Consider the following 21117-nt stretch of genomic DNA (forward strand, 5'->3'; position numbering starts at 1 on the left):
ATGTGCTTGACAAATAGGAAGCAACAAACAGTTCTCTGGGCTTTGGAAAAGTAAGTTGAAATTTTCTAGACTCTTCAGGTGGAATCTTTGTAATCAAAGGCAAATTCAAGTTTAGATTGTTTGTTTGTTTGTTTGTTTGTTTATTGAGACAAGGTTTCTCTGTGTAGTCCTGGCTGTCCAGGAACACTCTCTGTAGACCAGGCTGGCCTCAAACTCATAGAGATCCACTTGCCTCTGCCTCCCCAGTGCTGGTCTCAAAGGCATGCACCACTACCACCTGTCAAGTTTAGAATTAACTTATTTTCAGAGAAGTATTATTAGTTGATTAAGTAGATAATGGAGAGCAGCCTGCTCTTGATCTTGGCATCTCTTATGTAATTTTAGTTGTTGTTGCCAGATATACCAATTTTTCAGTAACTTCAGACTATCTGCCTACAGGGAAGTCTTAAATGAATATCCTTTAAGTTTAATGTTTCAGAAAATATGGTGTCTCAGCAGATCTGAGGTAAACATTCTACTGTTCTGTACAACACCATCCTGCTTAGTTTCCAAATTCTGGACATTGTTATTGGAATCTGTGACATCCATGGTAAACTTTGCTTCTTGGGCAATAGACCATGTGTCTTAAAGAAGTCAAAATCTCAAACTGTGAGGGAAATACTTACTTTTATATAAGCCAGCTTTATACTGTTAACTTCTGACTAGTGTATTTGGATATTGGCCAAAGCATTGCTAATTTTAATGTCATCCATCAATAATTACACTTTTATCACTGACCTCTAGAGGGACATTTAATACCACTTCTTGTATTGAAATTTCTAGTTAGTATAGTGGGTTTCACCATGCCATCTTCATACACAGATGTCAGTATCCTTTGTTCTTAATCACACCGGAACAATTTAAATACAGAAGACATTTGGAAACTGCAGCATTGTAGGTAAAGAGCTTCTCTGTGTGTACTATGTAGCGACGATCAGTTTCCAAAGCCCTCAAGTGCTTATGCCATTCATTATTGCTGTTGTGAAGGCATTCTTCATTCCCATTCTCCATGGTATGTGCTAAAAAGAGAGACCATGAAGGAGGTTACTGAGCTTATACAAGTAGAGTTTAGCTTTTCAGTTAAACAGCAAGTGTTTCTAGCATGCAGCAACCATTGTATCAGTAGTGCTTCGTGGGCCCACTCTCCGAGCAATTGGTTTGTTATTTACAGAAGTTAAATATATATGGGGAAATGCTGCTAATGAAGTGAGCACGCGCACACACAAACACACACACACACACACACACACACACACACACACACACACACACACACACACTCATTTTGAGCCATGGATTATTTAATTTAATTGCCCAGTGATCCATGTGATACATGTACTGTAACCTCCAGTCACAGGTGAGAAAACAAGTACAGAAAGGTTAGTAACTCATTGTGCTCCTATGGCCAGCGTGTGAAAGGCCTGACTTTGAAAGGCCAGCTTCTAAGCATGTACCCTTAATTGTTATTTTATTTTAAAACTCAGTCTACTTTGGGAGGCCGAGGATCTATGGTTTTAAAGTCCAGGGTTAAAAAGTATTTTTTTTTTTTTTAAAAAGATTGAATTCTGAGTTGAGGGTAAATGTTTTAAGTTTTCTTGGAATGTAGAGGCTGGACTTGAGCCGACTACACACTGCCACTCTCCTTCCCCAACATATGTGCAGCTCCTGATTAACTATACTTACACTGAACCTGCTAAGTCTGTTTACTTTGGTGCCAGTGAACCAGCATTTGTTTTCACCACTTGAGGTTTTAAGTAATTCCTGCCTTCTGCAGACTGGGACTTAAAGAGACTGCAGACTTTAAAGGAACTGGGATGTTGGTGTCCTAAGGGTTTTCTAGTGGAGGTCAGGGTCAGCGTTCCACAGCCCTTTAGGTAAAGTGTAGATGGATTTGGGTGCAGACTGTATGCTTATGGACGCTTACTTTGGTTTCAGTTTCCTTGCTGTGATAAAATGATTTATTAGGGCTGGTGAGATGGCTTAGTTGGTAAAGGCCCTTGCCACCAAGCCTGATCCCCCTGGATGGACCTACTTGGTAGCAAGGGAACCTACTCCCATGGATCATCTTCTAGCTTCTGCTTGTGCACCATGACATGGACCCCCTCCCCAAATAAATAGATGGAATAAAACATGGTTTATTAAACTCGAGTTGGTCTCGTGATGGTGGCACACACCTTTAATCCCAGCACTCGGAAGGCAGAGACATCTGGATCTCTGTGAGTTTGAGACCAGCCTGGTCTACAGAGCAAGTTTTAGGACAGCCAGGGCTACAAAAACAACAACAAAAAAAACCCCACAGAAGCAGAAACAAACAAAACCTTGAGTTGGGAAGCTACAAAACTGGTAGGAATATAACCAACTGTTGGCTATGTTTGTCCACATGGAGAAATTGCAGTTTCCCTAAACTTAAGAAGATGGTTTGTGTTTTGTTTGGATTGTTGTAAACAAATGCATTTCCATGAGTGTTGCTGATGAGACATTCAGAGAAAAGGTCTGAAGCCATATCCAGGAGAACACAGGCTGCCCTACTTATTGTCTGACTTTCACATTGTAGGTGCAACTCCAGCATATGGCCCTGGGAAAGGAGGTTGATTAATTTTGTTTGTTTATTTACTTATTTTTTTAAATAATAACTCAAGCTGGGTGTTAGCAATTTGAGAAAATTTTAACAAGGAAAAAAACTATAGGGAAAGTATGAACATAGAAGTTAATAGCACTGAAATATATCACCAGATTCATTTTTTTTCAAGAGTTCTCATTCTAATTTGGTTAACAATTTTATTATCTTTTACTAATTTCCAAAGCAATATTTAAATTAAAATAAAAATTTCACTTGGCTTTGTAAGGTATGTGAACGGCCATGCAAAAAAACATTATGAAGATGCACAGATCCCCTTACCCAACCATAAGAGATCCGAAAAGCAAGAGAAAGCTCAGCATACAGTATGTATGGATTGCAGTAGCTACAGCACATACTGGTAAGTTAATATCTTCTGGAAATGGTATCGGTTTAACAAATGTGTTCTTACAAGTTAAGCTTCTTTGTTTGAAAGATTGTTTTGATAATCTTCCTTATCTCATTGTGGTTCTATTCTCCTCTACTTCCTGAGAGGTAAATGTCAAGAATTCAGTGTTACCAACTCAGCATTTCAGGCTTTCTTCCCTGCAAAGTATCTTACACTTTAAGGGGAGGTTGGAGATAGCCATGCCAGGTTGTGTATGCCCACCATATTCCTAGCATTCTGCAGGCTGAGCAAGATTCTGAGTTAGAGGTCATCCTGGGCTACAAAGCTAGATCCTGTGTCCAAAAAAGTATAGGTTGGAAGCTTTACTGTCTCCTCGTAACATAATGTACATGTCCATTTCCTGTAAGTGGTAGTAGTCATGTCTATTTTTGTGACTACTTAAGAGTGAGTTATTTAGGCTGCAGGTGATGTTTAACAATTTGTTACCCATGTGGTATATGCAGAGAAGTTAGAATTTGCAGTTTTAACTTCTGTGTGAAGCAATTTCTTTTTTTGCCCTGATAAACAATTTTTTAGTTGTTTTACTTTCAGTTCTAAGGGTTGCTGACATTGGGGGAGCATTTAGAAGACCCTTCTAGAGTTATTTATTATGTATTTGCTAAATAGTCCTTGAATGTTACACGAAGGCAGTACTGAGCAGAAATGGGTAAAGTCCAAATATCCCTGTTTGTTGACTTGGTTTTGGTGAAGGGTTTGAGACAGGGTTTTGCTATGTGGTCCAGGCTGGCTCATACCTCAGCCGCCTGAGTGCTGGGCTTCTATCACCATGCCCTTTTCCAGATGTCCCCCAGACCCACACTTTGTGTTGAAGATTTTCCACACTGTCTGTAGCTAACTGTAGATGTCCAGGAAAGAAAATGAGACCAGTGCTGTTTCAGGTCTCAATGTTTTACAGGGTTAGCATAGTTAAAATTTGACTATTGAACACGTCTGTTAAAAGTTAAGTCATTCAGACAAATATTCTTTGGTACTTGGAAGAGAGACGGGGGAGAGAAGCTTAGAGATGGGTGAAGATCTCAGTAGAAGTTAGTGTTTTCTGAGATTTTCACACTAGGGCAGCGCTCACTCGCTGTTGCTGCTGTTGTGGAATACTCCTCTCTACCACAGCTAAGCATTAGCCAGGTTGTTGCTGCTGCTTGAGCCCGGGCCTTACAGAAGACTCTACCCCCAGCCACGTCCTAGCCCTCCACAAAATCCCTGCCCCTTTTATATACCAGAATGGCACAGTTTCTTGGTCTGTAGAATCATGTGTTCTGTGTTTATAACCATTTCTGCTTTAGAGAGAGCAGAAATTCAGGTCATCCTTGAATGTCTTTATCTCCCCACCATAGTCATAGGTCATATCAACCTGTGTGGTGCAGGTGCTGACAGCATTCATTCCTGATTTCAGTTAGCAGTGTGCATGGGATATTCAAAGGGAGCTTTGTAAACACAGTTGAATCTGTATGCTGTAAAAAGCTTGCTGGTGCTTTTCTTGCTATTGGTAAAATTCTGAGGAAATGGCAAATCTTTGAGGAAATTTTAAGGATCAGCTTAATGGATTGAAATTATTTTCATAGGTCTCTATAAGAACATCTACTATGTATTTTAGTGGCTTTGCATCTTTGTTAACTTGACATTGGAATTTAATTTCTTTTACATTGCTGTAGTATACAAAGGTAGTAGGCATCATTTCATGGCTGAATTGAATTAGAAAATCTTGAACCTTCGTGGAGAATGCACTCGGGAGTGGCAGAAGCTTCCTGGCCAATTGCCAGTCTTTTGTGTGCGGTTGAACAGAGCTGCAAGTGTGTGGATACCCAGAGCTTCTGAAATGCAGGAAGGAAGCTGCAGCTGGAGGGGTCGCATTAGTGCTGCATTTGTGGGCTGGAGAACAGAATGCCAGGGAACCACACTGCAAAATTACACTGACATAGAAATGCCCCAAAGGAACTGGTGATTGTTGTGAGCTCATGAGGCTTTGGGTGAAATTAGTGTTTCCCCATACCTTAACTGTCACAGAGGAACAGAGTTCTCTAAGTGGGAGTTTTGTATCATTTCTCAATGCAGTTTAGGAAGTTCCTTGTACATCAGTTTCCAATGGCTAGACTGAATGGTAAGGTTCAAAGGTAAAAAATATTTGAATATTTGATTATTAAGCATTTTTACTTCAGCTCTTCCTCCACTTTCTCTAGTAGTAATAATTGAACCCAGCGCCTTGGACATGCTCAGCAAACACTACTGAATTGTATCCAAGTTTCTTATTATTTTTATTAATTTGAGACTAGGTTTTGCTAAAATATTCAGGCTAGCCTTGAGCTTGCTCTATAGGAGCCCAGGGGTTAGCCACTCAAATGCTGGGATTACAGGTGTGAGCCACCACACCCAACTGGGAAACCCTCCTGAGGGAGACCTGCTCCCTCTTTTTCTCCCAGGGTACTCTTGTGGAGGGAAAAGTGAGAAATATGTAGATAGAAATATAGAGGAGAGAGACAGTTAGAAACACAGGATAGCCTCGGGAGGGCCTGGGTCAAAACCACCAGCCCCTTCTGTCTTTGCTAAAGGGCTGTTAAAGGAATGCCAAGGGGTGGAGCAAAGAGCTCCCCCAGCACAGCCAAGTGCAGACCATCCCAGACACCAGGTGACCATAGACGTGGTCCAGCCATCCCCTAATGGCAGCACTGCTGTGTAAAGCAAGCTCAGATCTCATTAGGAAACGTTTGTGGGCTCCCACATCCTCCACACCTCTTTAGGGTTGGTGTTACAAGATATTCTGAGGCTAACAGTTGTTATTGCCTGTGTGTGTTCATGTGTTCACATGGGTGTAGAGGTCATAGTTGTTAGGATGCCATTGCTTGGGGTGACATCACCTTGTTGTTCGGAGACAGGATCTCTGGGATTTAGGTTAGACAATGCTGTCTGCCCAGAGAGTTCAAGGGATCCCCAGGGCTGGGGTTACAGATACTACAGCTTTTTACATGGGTATTGGAGATCACACAGGTCCTTAGGGTATTGTACTCTACCAAATGCACCATTTCTCCAGCCCCTGCTTACAGTTTTTGTCTTTGTTTTCTTTTTCCAAGAGTTTTGATCTGCCCTTTCCTTGTATATGAAGATATCACCAAAAAGTCCTTTCTCTAACTCCAGTTACAGAGGATAATTTCTGTTGAGCTTGTACCCCCTGGACACTAGTCATTTCCTGCTACATGTCAGTAGTTTATAAACCTCCTTGGAGACTGCAGGAACCATCTCTAGATGATTCTGTTTTCCTCCTTGTCTTATGCAGACTAAGCAGTGTGTGTTTGAATGATGAAGGGCTGGGACAGGAGCTCAGTCCTAAAGTGCTTGCCAAGTGTGTGGAAGGCCTCGTTTAGCCTCTATACGGGTGGAAAAGCTTCTGTTAGCTAACTTTAAAGAGGGGATAGGTGTACCAAATCTGTAATAGTCTGTCCTTTGGTCATCAGAGAGGACTGAAACCACATGACAGAAGGCTACATTCCCTTCCCTCTGCAGATGGGCATCTTTGCAGGGAGCTCCTTTTAATTCTGATAGACACAGAGCCTCCAAAGAGAAAGCATAGACGGTAAAAGTTGTGGTTTGGACAAGCCCACTCCCTGAAAAAATCCAATTAGTATAAAACAGAGATAAAGGACGGTTTCAGTAAAAGTGAAAATCTTCCTAAGATTTTCATATAAAGGCTAATTTTCAGTTTATTGTTTGTTAAGTAATGTTTCTCCCTTCCCATCCTGTTCCCTTCCCTACCTAATATAAATGGAATTACATGTGGTATATATTACTGTAGTTGAAAAGAAGCACAAATTAAAATCAGTTTTATGTGAATAGACATATGAAGGCAATAGATTAAAAATACCAAATAATTAATTGATATCTGACTTAGTCAACTTTAATCCTTATGAACAGTAGCTGAATGAGAATGAAGAATTATGAAAAGAATGTTAAAATTACTAGAATGTCTTTTTCCCAAAAGTATCTTTTCAAACTATTGTGAAATATGAACTAATTCATGTCTAAAAACTGCTTGTATTTCAGATTGTTTTTTATTTTTTACTATATCTGGTGCTTTATCATTTTAACAGGATTAAAAAAATTAAAAAGTTATTGTCACATAAATTCTTTAAAGTATAGATTTGATTCACACTCTCCCTCGTTTTTTGTTTTTTTTTTGGGGGGGGAGTATTTCGAGACAGGATTTCTCTGTGTAGCCTTGGCTGTCCTGGATCTCCCTCTGTAGGCTGACCTCACAGAGATTCACCTGCCTCTGCCTCCCAAGTGCTGGGATTCAAGTCTTGTGTCATTACTGCCCAGGTTTCTTTCTCCCATTCCTTCCTTTATGTTCTCCCCCTCTTTAAGGTGGGGTCTAGTTCTGTGGTCAAGGCTGGCCCCAAACTCATGCTTTGCTTCTGAGTGTTGGGATTGCTTCTCCCCTCCTTTAGATTTCCCTCCTTTCCCTTGTGAGGGATGGGGGGAGGGTGGCAGGAGGAATCCTCACTGTGTTTCCAAAGCTGGCCTGGACTCCTGGGCTTAGGCAGTCCTGAGTGAAGGGGGGACCACAGGCTTAGACACAAGCTGTGGGTGTTTTCAAGAATGGAAAGCAGGAGAGATTTACTTAAAAAATTGTGTTTTGAAGTTTAAAAAGAAACTTTGTAATAGAAGCGACCTCAAATCCTGAAAGACTTCTGCTTATCTGATTTTAACAGGAGGGGGATTTTATCTGAGTGTACTCTTTCATTTCCATAATTGGGTATTGGCAGCCAAGACATTAGAATTTAATAAAAGAATTTAAATATACACTTGATTTCTAAAGACTTTCTTTTGGATTTTAACTTGAATAAGTTTGAAACATGAAATTATCAGAATGTCAGTTTGCTTTGTCTTCAGTATCTGTCATTTATAATAAGGTAGTTGGTTATATTTGTAAACATCAAAATGCTATGCATTTGAATGAAAATGAATTAAAAACTTAAGAAATCTACTGTCCCCTTTGTGAAGGTACTGTCTGCATTCTAGATGTTTTCTTTTGTGGTATTAAATATGCTTATTATATGAAGTGTTTGCTCCTTCACTCTTGCTTAACAAAGTTGCTTCATTTGCATAATGGTTCTTTGTGTTTCAGATGCATGGAGAATAGTTTTATTAGGTATATTTTCTTAGTTCATCAAGAATTTGATGTGAAACTATGTAATTAGTAGTTTCCATAATACCATCAACAGCAATGAAAAAAAAAAAAAACAATGTTTGGTACATAGAATGTTAAAGTTAAGAAAGAGGTGGAGATTTTTCTCTATTTTTGGGTATGATATATGTTATTCAGTATATTAGCAATTGAGAAGTCCAGTGTCAAGAGTGTAATTGAGAAATTCAGTATTTTGTTTTAATTAATTTCATTAAGAATTTAAGTAGCCCCATGTAGCTAGTATTGGATAATTTAGCCTCAGCATATCAGAACTTAATATTGTAACTAAATTAATTTTATGAAACTCCAAAAACTTTAAGAAATCTGATAGAAACTCCAGAAAGAAGTCAATTTCAAAATAATTTTTGTTAATTAAAATAATTGCAAATAACTGTACCTTAAAAATAACTCATTAAGATGTTTTAACAGTTAGATATTTAGTAAGTAGAGTTAATTTCATTTCTAGTCAGCCAACATTCATTATCAAAAGATGTCCCAGATTATTTTATCCTAAAAGCAAAAAATATTATTTTATAAAGTATTGTAAACCAATCCTCATTTTTAATAAAACTACTGTTACCAAATATGCTAATTTTTAAAAGTTTTATTTTTAATTCATATACATATGTATTGTGTCTGAGTGTATGCCACGTGTGTGCAGATGCCTGTGGAGGCCAGCAGAGGGCATTGGAGTCCCCTGGAGCTGGAATTAGAGGTGCTTTGTGAGCCTATCTATCCATCATGGGTACTGGGAACTAAACCTTCGCCCTCAGGAAAAGCTGTCTTTCCAGCTCCCCAAATATGCTTTGTAAATGTTATTTTTTCATTTTAATGTTCAATTTACCTCATTTTTCTTGTTTTGCTTTTGTTGTTTCTTTTCCTCCTTTCTACTAAATAAATGAGCCTTTCTCCTTACCTAAAATGTAGTCTGTTATAAGTAGAGCTCATATTTACTTGAAGATGTATTGAAATCAAGAAGTAGGAGGCTGGAGAGGAGCAGGGAAAGAAAACCATCGTTGCCAGGCGGTGGTGGCGCACACCTTTAATACCAGTGCTCAGGAGGCAGAGGCAGGTGGATCTCTGAGTTTGAGGCCAGCCTGGTCTACAGAGTGAGTTCTAGGATAGCCAGGGCTACACAGAAAAACCCTGTCTTGAAAAACTGGAAGAAAAAAAGTAAAGAAAACCAACATTTATTGATGCTCTATTCCCCTTCAGTGTAGTGTGGTAAAATCAAATATTATAAAAATTACATTTTAATAAGTAAGTGTTCTTATTAATGACATAAGAGTGCTTAGACACAGGGCAGTTGTGAATACTTAAAAAAGTGTGTGTGTGTGTGTGTGTGTGTGTGTGTGTGTGTATGTGTGTTTTGCCCACATGTATGTCTGTGCACTGTATGTGTGTCTGGTGCCCTTGGAGGCCAGAAGAGGGCACTGGATTCCCTGGGACTGGAATTAAAGACTATTATGCACTGCCATGTAGGTGCTGGGATTTGAACTTGGGTCCCCTGGAAGAGCAGCTGTCTTTCTTAGCCCAGTGTGGAGACTTACAAAAGAAAGGTTTTAAAGATCATGGAAAGAAGTAAAAATGTAGTTTTTCTTTAAATTAAGCCTTTTAAAAACATTTATTTATGCTGGGTGTGGTGGCATACACCTTTAAGCCCAGCACTAGGGAGGCAGAGGCAGGCAGAGCTCTGAGTTGGAGGCCAGCCTGGTCTATAGAGAGAGTTCCAGGACAACCAGGCCTACACAGAGAAACCCTGATTTGGAAAAACAAAAACAAAAAAACAAAAAACAAAAAAACCCAAAAATTTATTTACTTACAATTGTGTGTGGTGTTTCCAAGCCATGGTGCATGTGGAGGTCAGGAGACAATTTGCAGGAATTAGTTCTCTGCTTTCTTCATGGAAGTTTCAGGGATCAAATTCAGGTCATCAGGCTTGGTGGCAAACACCCTAACCACTGATTCCTCTTGCCTGTCCAGATTTAGTTATTCTTCATAGTTGAGTAAAATTGTATTAGTTAATGGTACAGTATAATATTAAATAATTTTAGGACAGGTAGTATCTTAGATGCCCTAAATTTTCAGTGCTCATAAGAGAGAAATCATGTAGCCCTCCTATATACAAATGGCAAATGGACTGAGAAAGAAATCAGGGAAACAATACCTTTCATAATAGCCTCAAATAATATAAAATGTCTTGGGATAACTAACCAAGCAAGTAAAAGTCTTGTATGATAAAAACCTTAAGACACTGAAGAAAGAAATTGGAGAAGATATCAGAAGATGGAAAGATCTCCCATGTTAATGGATCAGTAATATTAATATAGTAAAAATGGTCATCCTACCAAAACTAATATACAGATTCAATACAATTCCCTTTAAAATTCCAACACAGTTCTTCACAAATCCTGAAAGGACAATCTTCAGCTTTATATGGAAACACAAAGAACCCAGGATAGCTAAAATAATCCTGAATAATAGAAGAACTGCTGGAGGTATCATCATTCCTAATTTCAAGTTGTACTATTGAGCTATAGCAATAAAAACAGTATGGTATTGGCACAAAAGAAGGACATATTGATCAGTGGAATCCATTTGATGACCCAGACATAAATGCACATACCTATGGATGCCTGAATTTTTATAAAAAAGTCAGAAGTCCATACTGGGAAAAAAAGATAGCATCTTCAACAAATGATGCTGCACAAACTGGATGGCTGCGTGTAGAATAATGCAGGTAAGTCCGTACTTACTACCTTGCACAAAACTCAAGTCCAATGGATCAAAGACCTCAACATAAAACTAGATACACTGAGCCTGATAGAGGAGAAAGAGGGGGAATAGTCTTGAACACATTGGAAGACTTTCTGAATAGAACACCATTAGCACAGGCACTAAGTCAACCATTAACAGAAGGGACCTCATGACACTGAGATGCTTCTCATGGCAAAGGACACCATCGTTCAGACAGAGCAGCAGGCTACAGAATAGGAAAAGGATTTTTCCCAACTACACATCAGATAGGGGGCTAATATAAAAAATATATTAAGAACTCAAAAACTAGATATCAAGAAAACATAACCCAATTTAAAAAATGGGGTATAGATCAAAAGAGGAAACTCAGACAGCTGAGAAATACTTAAAGAAATGTTCAGCACCCTTAGTCATCAGGGAAATGCAAATCAAAAGTACTTGGAGATTATATTTTACACCTTTCAGAATGGCTAAGATTACTAACAAAAGTGACAGCTTATGCTGGCGAATATAAGGAGCATAGGGAACACTCCTCCATTGCTGGTAGGAGTGCAAACTTACACAGTTACTGTGGAAATCAGTGTGGCAATTCCTCAAGAAGATGAGAATCTATCTACCTCAAGATCCAGCCGTACCATTCTTGGGCATATATACCCAAAGGTCATTTTATCTGGTAATACAGAAACACTTGTTCAGCCTTGTTCACTGCAGCTCCATTCATAATAGCCAGAAATTGGAAATACCTTAGATGTCCCTCAACAGAAGAATGGATAAAGAAAATGTGATACACCTACACAATGAAGTATTACTCAGCTGTTAAACAAATCATGAAATTCACAGGCATATAGATGGAACTAGAAAAAAATGATCCTCAATGAGGTAATACAGCCCCAGAGAGACAAATGTGGTATGAATTTGCTTGTATGTGGGTATTAGCTGTTAAGTCAATGATAACCTAGCTACTGTCCATAGAACCACAGAGGTGAGGTACAGAGTAAGGGACTAGGAAGGACAGATAGCTCTCCTGTTATGGAATATTAGCTTAAGATGTGATACATTCATTTATACTGTGGAGTATTTGTTTAATGATGCAAAGATGTGCTGCATTTGTTTAACTCTGAAGCTGTGTTACTGTGCCTGTCTAAAACACCTGCTTGGTCTAATAAAGAGCTGAATGGCCAATAGCAGGGCAGGAGAAAGGATAGGCAGGGCTGGCAGGCAGACAGAATATATAGAGGTGAACTCTAGGCAAGAGAGGGAGGAGTGAGAACAGGAGGAGAGGAGGACACCAGGGGCCAGCCACACAGCCAGCCACAGAGTAAAGGAAAGAAAGATATGTAGAATAGAGAAAGGTTAAAAAACCCAGAGGCAAAATATAGTTAAAGAGAAACAGGATAATTTAAATTAGAAAAGCCGACTAGAAACAAACCAAACTAAGGCTGGACATTTATAAGTGAGAATAAGTCTCTGTGTATAAATTTGGGAGCTGGGTGGTGGGTGGGCCCCCAAAGAGTTTAAAAACATAAATCAAAACCAACTACACTCTTCCTAAGAAAGGGAAATAGAAGATAGTTATGGATGGAGGGGGTGGGGTGGCTTGTAAGTGAAAATGTAGTTTCTTCCAATGGAGTCCCCCTGCAGAAACAAATTACTCTTAACGGTAGGCCCCATGCCCAGCAGTAGATGCCAACAGAAAACAAACTCAGCAGCATCTTTGGAAGGTCCTTTTCTCTGTGTTGTGTCGGAGGTTTTTGTTTTCCTTTTAAAAATTATCTTTTTATTGTATTTACACATATATATCTCTTTTTTACCCTACAGGTGCCTTTGTGTATAAATTAATGGGTTCCACTTTAGTGTTTTTAATGTGATTCCTGAGTGTGCAAACGAGGGTCTCTGATTTTTGTGCCTTCTCTTGGGCTCTTTTCCTTCTGTTTGTTCTGTTCAGTTTCAATGTGTTAGTTTTTGCATTAATATATTTTATTTTATTATTATCATTCAGAACTCTGTTTTTTAATGAGAGACAGAAAGGGAGTGGATCGGATGGGAGGGGTGGTAGGCAGGAACTGGGAGGAATAGAGGGAGGGGAAGCCTAGTCAGAATATATTATGTGAGAAGAAAATCTATTTTCAATAAAGGGGGAAGCAGATTCAGAGCCAGCAGGATGGCTCAGTGGGTAAGGGTGCTTACCAGCAAGCCCGACACCCGAGTTCAATCCCTAGGACCCGCATGGTGGGAAGACAGAGCCTCCGTTTGCCACTTGTTCTCCTACTGCAAGGGTTGGCACACGTGCATACAGACAGAAGCACAAGAAACGAATAAGTGAGAGTCAGATAAAAGAATGAAACTTGTAGAGTGATGCTATTTCATAGAGTATTAAAAGTCCTCCAATAAATGGGGTACCAAGTTTTTTTCTCTTAATTGCATTTCTATTGATGAGAAAAGTGACTCATCAGAGCCGTTGATTTGATTTTTTATGAATTATAAATACATCTGTTCAAGTAATCCGTGAACTCTTGTAATAACCCATATTATCTCATGAAATTCAAATGGGTGCTATGCAAACTAAAACTCTCAGTTTGTCGGCATGAACATAATAGCATTCTTCACATTTTTCTCAAGTTCTGCAAATTCACATAATGCTGATACAGTTAAAGTCTATACTTTATTATTATTATTTGAGACTGGGTCTTGATGTGTAGCTTGGGCGGGCCTCCAACTCGGGTTCCTCCTGCTTCAGCCTCTTGACTCCTTGCATTAGGTGTGGGTGCCTTTCCTAATCAGGATAAACCTTGGGATACTCTTCCACAACTCAAGCAGCCAATGTTGGCAGAAAATATGTGGTCATTAAACTCATTGTCTCCTATTTATTTCAATAATTCTGTAAATTGTGATAAGTTACATTTGTGACTTTATCCGAAACACTTTTAATCACTGTTACCATAATACATAGGTGATTTCAGATCACATATATTTGCAATAAATACATTATGGTGGAACAAATTAAAAAGGGAAATAGTTGTAAGAAATTCAGATCTCTGATGGAGCATTATCTTAATAGAAAATTTTCATACCTATCTGAAAGTGACACATATAAAAACCAATCTTAAAATGTTTGTAGCATGACTTTGATTTCACTTTGCAGTGCTGGGGTCACATAAAGAAGCACTGCACTGGTAAGTAGAGCTGTCACCTAGGGTCAGGTTTTTGTTAAGGTTTCAAATAAATGAAGGCATTTCTTTATAAAATTGTGCATTGTTTGAGACACAGCACCCAAAGTATCAGCTGGGTAGTACCTCTTACCTTATCTACTTATCTACCTACCTATCTCCCTGTCTCTCTCTGTAACCGTGGCTGGGCTGACCTGGAACTCACTCTCTAGATAGACTGGTCTCAAACTCACAGAGATCCAATCTGCCTGCTTCTGCCTCCTGAGTGCTGGGATTAAAACAACTACGCCCAACCTCAGTATCTCTTACTGGTTTTTAAATAATAACTTTATTTTTTGAAATTACATGCCTGTCATTTCTCCTATTTCCCTTTCCTCCCTCCAGCCCTTCCCATGCTGACCCTTTGTTCTCAAATTCATGGCCTCTTTTTCTTTAATTGTTACATATATACATATGTGCATATGTGTGTGTATTCCTAAATACATAGATACAACTTGCTCAGTATGTATGTGATCTCAGGCTAATCACTTGTTGTTGGAGAACCAATTGGTGCTCTAAGCCCTCTGAAAATCACCTATTTTTCTGATGTTATTGGTTGTGACTAATTTCTTCAGTTATTTATTATTTTTACCAAAAGGCAGCTTTTTATGTTAAAATGCATTTCCTGAAAAATTATTTTTTGTGTGATTTATTATCTCAAAAATATTTTTACACAGCATTTTAATTTTTTTGCCATAGCAAGTTGTAATTACTGTTCTTTAGTTTGTGATATAACTCTTTTAAGGTATTTATTTTTTCTTCTAATCTCTACTTGATTTCTGTCTCAAAAGTATATCTTTATCTGAATATTAAGATTTCTCCCCATTCTGAAAAAAAAAATTAAGTGGGCCTGGCATGATGGCACACACCTTTAATCCAGCACTTGGGAGGCAGAAGCAGGCAGATCTCTTAGTTCAAGACCAGCCTGGTCTACAAAGCCAGTACTAGGATAGACAGAGAAACCCTGTTTTGAAAAACCATTTTCTCCCCATTCTTTTTGTGTATATAGTATGTGCATGCATGCACACAGCTGTGGTTAAATTTGTGCATCTAGAGGTCAGTGGTCAGTGTTAGGATCTTCCTATGTTGTTCTTCATCTTAGTTTCTTTGAACCTGGAGCTTGCTTATACCTAGGCTGGCAACTAGAAACCCCTCAGTATTCTCTCATCTCCGTGCCCACCCCTCATACTCCCCAGTACTGGGATCATAGTCTCATGCTGCCATGCCATTTTTATGTGGATGCTGGTTATGAACTTAGAGTCTCACAGTTGTACAGCAAGTCTCCACAGCCCCTCCATTCTTAATTTTCATTTTGAAAATGATTATAATTGATATTTCAGTTTGCTTATCGATCATAATTTACTTGGGTGTTCCTGTAACTGGTGCTATTTGCACAATATGCTGGTGTAAACATACTACATTTCTCCATTGTTTCCTAGGAATGCCATTAGATTCTGTTAACATGATTGGTGATGTTCTGTGTAACACTAGAAATGATGCAAGCACCTGGCCTGTACACTGTCACATCTCACACTCTAAGGATGAAAGCAAAATACAGTCCAATAGACTGAAGCTGTGGCTAATAGGGAAAGGTTTGACTTGCATCAGTTGTTGAGTAAACACATTAATGAAACTTTGTAAAAGTCAGTTCAGATCTGTTGGTGTTTAGCCACATTAGCACAGCTCTGCAACTTAGTAATGAAAGCAGAGTGGTTCATTTAGAGAAAGGAAGCAACTTGACCTACTTGAGCCAGACTGGCTAAGAACAGGGCAAGGTTATAAATAATTCTATATATTTCAGTGTATAAAAATGTTATTTTAACCAATGTAATTTTATATCCTAGGCTGAGCCCATGTCATACCAAAGACTGTACTTTGAGAAGCAAACCAGTTGCTTACTTGAAACCGTTTGTTTCTTTAAACAAAGCAGCCACCTTCAGGAAGCAGTTAGAGGTTTACTTCTCAGTTACATGTGGTGTCATCTTGTGATCTGAAGTTGCTCTTGGATGGAATCTCCTAGTGAATGTTGGCAGTTGGAGTGGTTTTATCTAAATGATAGGCACTAATTTATGGAAACATAAAATAAAAACGCAATTCATTCTCAGGGAGTGCTTAACGTTCACCAAGGTACCAAGTGCCTGAAGCCCAGATTTCCAAAGATAAGGTCACCTTACTCCTTAATATATAACGCTGAGCAGCGGGATAATTAATCCTTCTCTTCTTGTAGGCACCTGATTCTAGAAAGAATGATAGTTCCTGGGGTGTGAAAGTTTGTTCTGGATGTTTGTGGGAATGCTAGGAGTTGACCCTGAGAACTTGAAGACTGTCTTAGAGAAATCCTGATTGACAAGTGTGAGGGTGTGTGTTTAGTAATCTTAGATGTTCTAAAGTCTTTAAACACATTCACTTAAATGTTTACTGCTTTGAATAAATGTCATGCCATATGTTTGTGTGTAACTGCTTTCTTAAATTATTTTTCCCTGTCCCTTCCATTTTTTTATCAACTAATTTTATACATATGAGGCACATTTTTGGATTCTGTTAAAGATGACCTACTTTTTACTAATTGCTGTGCTTTCAAAATTTTGTTTGCTCAGAATGCTATTTTCATTATTTTTTGGTGCTTAATAAACAAGTGGTTTTATATAAAGCTGCATATTGAAAACAAAGCAAAAAAAAAAAAAACCCTTAGTCCTAGTCTATAAGTAGTTTTTGTTAAAACTGACCTTCTTCCAGGAAAAAACTAAATGCTAATCTACAAATCCAAGTTTATTTTGTGTAATTCCTTGTACTGTTTACTTATTGACTTGCTACCATATAAACTATCAATTTTTAAAAGTACTGTAAACATTTTTTTCCTCAAAGCCTTATCACTGTACTGAAAGATGCAGCCTAGGACTGGAAGATCTTTCCAACTCACCAGAATTCTCCTTCTATTAATTAAATGTTGAATGTGAATTTTCCGCTTTTCTCTGCAGGTAGTGCCACAGGTTAATTATCTTTTCTCCACTTTTCACTTTGGTTTCTCCTTCCTGAACCCCCAGTAACTTGGGTGGAGAATTATCACTAGAAGGTGTGAGGCTTAATGCCTCCAGGAAAAAATGGGCACTTTTGTTTCCCTTTCTGTATGGCTCCACTAACAAAAATATAGCCATGAAGCAGCTTATTTCAGAAGAAGTGCTGAAGAGCTTTTGAAAGAAAACCGTGAAAAGATGCTAGTGTTCATTGCCTACGTGCCTTTAAGAAAAGGCTTTTAAAAACATTCCAGTGTTGGAGTCCAAATCCTCTGTCAGCTTAGCTCGGCACAGTGGCCTGCAGAGCCTGTGACTGCTGGCAGCAGCCAGGCATCTCAGTGCCCACTGGTGTGCTTTTCTCAAGCTCTTTACACACATTGATTAGTTCTTTCTTTGCAGTTATCGTTGTGACGATTTTGTGGTCAATGACACCAAGCTGGGCCTGGTGCAGAAAGTGCGAGAACACTTACAGAACTTGGAAAAGTGAGTAGTGGGTCCTGGAACGAACGGGGAGGGGCACTCAGTCACAGAGGAGGGTTTGGAGAGCTTTGTAACCAGCAGGATACAAATGCAGTTGAAATGTTGATAAACAAAGCCTTGGGTTTAGATATCTGAAACTCTGCCCATATTTCATTCAATACTTTCCATAAACCATATCCAAGGTCCAAGAGCCTGTTTTTAAATTACTACCCACAAAGTTACAAGCTATTCAGTTCACTCACAAGGAAGAATTTGGTGGTTGCAAGGAAGCATCATAAAAGGACATTAAGATAATTGTAGAAGTATTTGGCATTAAAAAGTTTATGCTGAATGTATTGAAGATCTGCTTTGAAGACAGGTTTCTGTATTATTTTGAAGAGAAGTTATGTTCAAGCGTCTGAGTGTGCACTTTGCAAATAAACCACAGCATAGGACCTCAGTTTCTTCTTCTTTTTCTTGGTAGAAAAGTACATAGAACTTGAAATTACAAAGAGCTTTGTGACCCTAAAGAAACTAAAGAATTTATGTGAAGACTTGTCTTGCTGTAGCCAAATTGCTTTTTCAGATAAAACTCCAGATAAATAGAAACCCACAGAGCAATGCCTTTGAAGCTACATGTCATGTAATGACAGCTGCCTCAAGTGAAATCCGTGTGGCTCATCACAGATCACCCACATTGTCAGGTCCATCTGATTTGTTTTGGCAATTGATGTATTGAAAGTATTGTGAAAATACGCCATCTAGAACATCTCTTGATGTTATAAGTGTAAACTAGTAGAATATTTCAAAATAAACAGAGAGGAAAAAATTACATTCTGTTCCAACATTATATGATGTCTTTGTTGACTAAAGTTTTTTATGTATGTCTCACTGCCGGAATAGATTATAAGCTGAAAGGGAAGAACCAAAATAGTTAACATGTTGGGTCCAGGTACTTTTTTTTTTTTTTTTTTTTTTTTGACTATTTCCTTTTTCAAAGTGCTTTTAGTTCTCTCATTGGAGGTGAGCAGCATGGGGCTATATGTATGACTAGAGACAGAGGCCCTGAAAATCCTCCAAGTCACTGAGAAACTGGTTGTCAATTTTAATTAAGTTTAAATAGCTACACATAGTAAGGAGTGATCATTGTATTGGATAGTGTAGGTCTAGAGCAGTGATTCTCAACCTTCCTAATGCTGTGACCCTCTAATATACTTCCTCATGTTGTGGTGACCTTGAACCATATTTTCATTGCTACTTCATAACTGGAATTTTTCTCCTGTTATGAGTTATAATGTAAATATCTAATATACGGCTCTGTTAAAGAGTCATTTAGCCCCCAAAGGGATTGTGACCCACAGGTTGAGAACCACCTGTCTAGAGGAGTCTACTATTTTGAGAATTACAGTATAAAATAAAACTTGTATTTTAAAAAGCCAAATGCTTTATTTAGGTAGTTTAAACCCAAAAGGTATTGGTCATGTTTACTAAGTAGCATGGACATTTGTTCGTGTGACTTTATTTCCAGAACTGGTAAAAAGAATAGTTTAATGCTGGAATTAGTCAGTGCATTTTGCCACCAGAGGTCACAAGCGGCTTGAAGCAACTGATATTAGACCTATGTTCCAAAGACTGTAGTTCATATGGAAGTTATGGAAAGAGAAAAAAGTAGTATGTCTTTGTTCATTTCAAATTGCAGAAGAGTTGGCAGACTGAAAGCCTGTTCTGTTATTCAAAAGTAATTTTTATTTTCTTCAGGTTAGTTCTCCTGATAGTAGCTTTAAGGAGATATTTTTAGGATGGGAGTAACTCTGATGAATTTCAAGCAAAGATTTTTCCAATATAGTAAGGATTTATTTTCAAATGTCGTTTGCAGTATAACTAAATCAGATGAGTGAGTTTATACATGCCTATGCCCTTATGCTAGCTCATTCCTCACAGACTGAAGTGAGTCCACTAAGGCAAACAAGTGCAATTTGACACCTTTTCTAGATTAAGAAAGAAACAGCATATTATTTGAGACTAGCTGTTAAGTTTCCTGTCAATCATGTAAGGCCAGGGTTTTCCTGTTGTCATGAGGAACAGGTCTTCGGAATTTTGAAGCTTCACAATCTATTGGTTAGATAGAGTGATGGTGGGGCAGGCATATCTCACAGACCACAACTCCTGACCAGCTTTGTTGGGAGTAGTGTCCACTCTCCCCTGCTGTGAAGGAGCAGTGAGGACTTCCAGGGAAGTAAAAAGTGTCAGATACTGTGGGCCTAACTGGTCACTTGATGGCCTCACAGAGCAGCCAGACAGGATTCTGTCTGCCGTAGACGCTGAGGGCAGCTTGGGGTTATCATAACCTTTGGCCTGCTGTGTAGCATGTATTCATTAATGTCTTTTAAACTGTCTGTTTATATTTTAATAGCTCAGCTTTTACAGCTGACAGGCATAGAAAAAGAAAATTATTGGAAAACTCATCACTAAACAGCAAGTTATTAAAAGTAAATGTAAGTAATTAAATTTTATTCCTATGTAAGAGTTAAGATCTGATCACTGTTACAGCTCTAACAAGGGCTCTTACCTGCTATAAATTTATTAATGTGTCTTGATTTGAAGTGTTTTGCAAAAATGTTTGCCACTTATACATACCCCTCTGCCCCCTCTGGAAGTGGTCTATGTAGCCCTGGTTATCCTAGAATTCTCTGTGTAGACCAGGCTGGCCTCAAACTGAGAGCTCTGCCTGCCTCTGCCTCCCCAGTGTTAGGATTAATACCACCCTGCAAGCAATTCACTGTTGTTTGTGGTTTTTTGTTTGTTTGTTTGTTTTATTGTTGTTTGAGACAGGGTCTCACTGTGTAGTCCTGGCTAGCCTGAAACTTTCTATGTAGACCAGGCTGGCCTTGAACTAAAAAATCAGCTTGCCTGTGCCTCTTGAGTACTGGGATTAAAGGTGTGGCCCAACACACCCTGTCCACCCTGTCCAAGCAGTGCACTCTTGGTGCTTACTTGGCATCTTCTGTGGTGCTCTCGGAGAGCCTGTCTCCTGGTAAAGTTCCTGTCTGAGGGTTTCTGTTGCTATGATCAGACATTATGACCAAAGCAACTCCAGGAGGAAAGAGTTTATGTGGTTTACATTGAAGGAAGTCAGGACAGGAACTCAAACAGGGCAGGAACCTGGAGGCAGGAGCTGATGAAGAGGCCATGGAGGGGAGCTGCTTACTGGCTTGCTTCCCATGGCTTGCTCAGCCTGCTTTCTTATAGAACTCAGGACCACCAGCCCTCGGCCTTCCCATCAATTACCAATTAAGAAGATGCCCTACAGGCTTGCCTACAGTCTGGTCTTAGGAGAGCTGAGTTTCTTGAGGTTCCCTCCTCTCTCAGACTCCAGTTTGTGTCAACTTGACAGACTATCAAGTACAGTTCCCTAAATTTTATTGGTCTGAGCTTTTGGTAGG

General features: G+C 38.9%; 1 protein-coding gene across 1 annotated transcript in view; it reads left to right on the top strand.

Annotated features, from left to right (window-relative positions):
• Positions 1-21117, top strand: part of Usp3 (ubiquitin specific peptidase 3) — a 75013-nt gene that overhangs the window by 27685 nt on the left and 26211 nt on the right. The window contains exons 3-5 of the mRNA XM_028866299.2: positions 2886-3017; positions 17615-17698; positions 20088-20169. Coding sequence (XP_028722132.1) covers positions 2886-3017; positions 17615-17698; positions 20088-20169 — 298 coding nt within the window. The remainder of the gene's footprint in view (positions 1-2885; positions 3018-17614; positions 17699-20087; positions 20170-21117) is intronic.

The sequence above is a fragment of the Peromyscus leucopus genome, chromosome 7 (genome assembly GCF_004664715.2).
Source record: "Peromyscus leucopus breed LL Stock chromosome 7, UCI_PerLeu_2.1, whole genome shotgun sequence".
Taxonomy (NCBI): Eukaryota; Metazoa; Chordata; class Mammalia; order Rodentia; family Cricetidae; genus Peromyscus; species Peromyscus leucopus.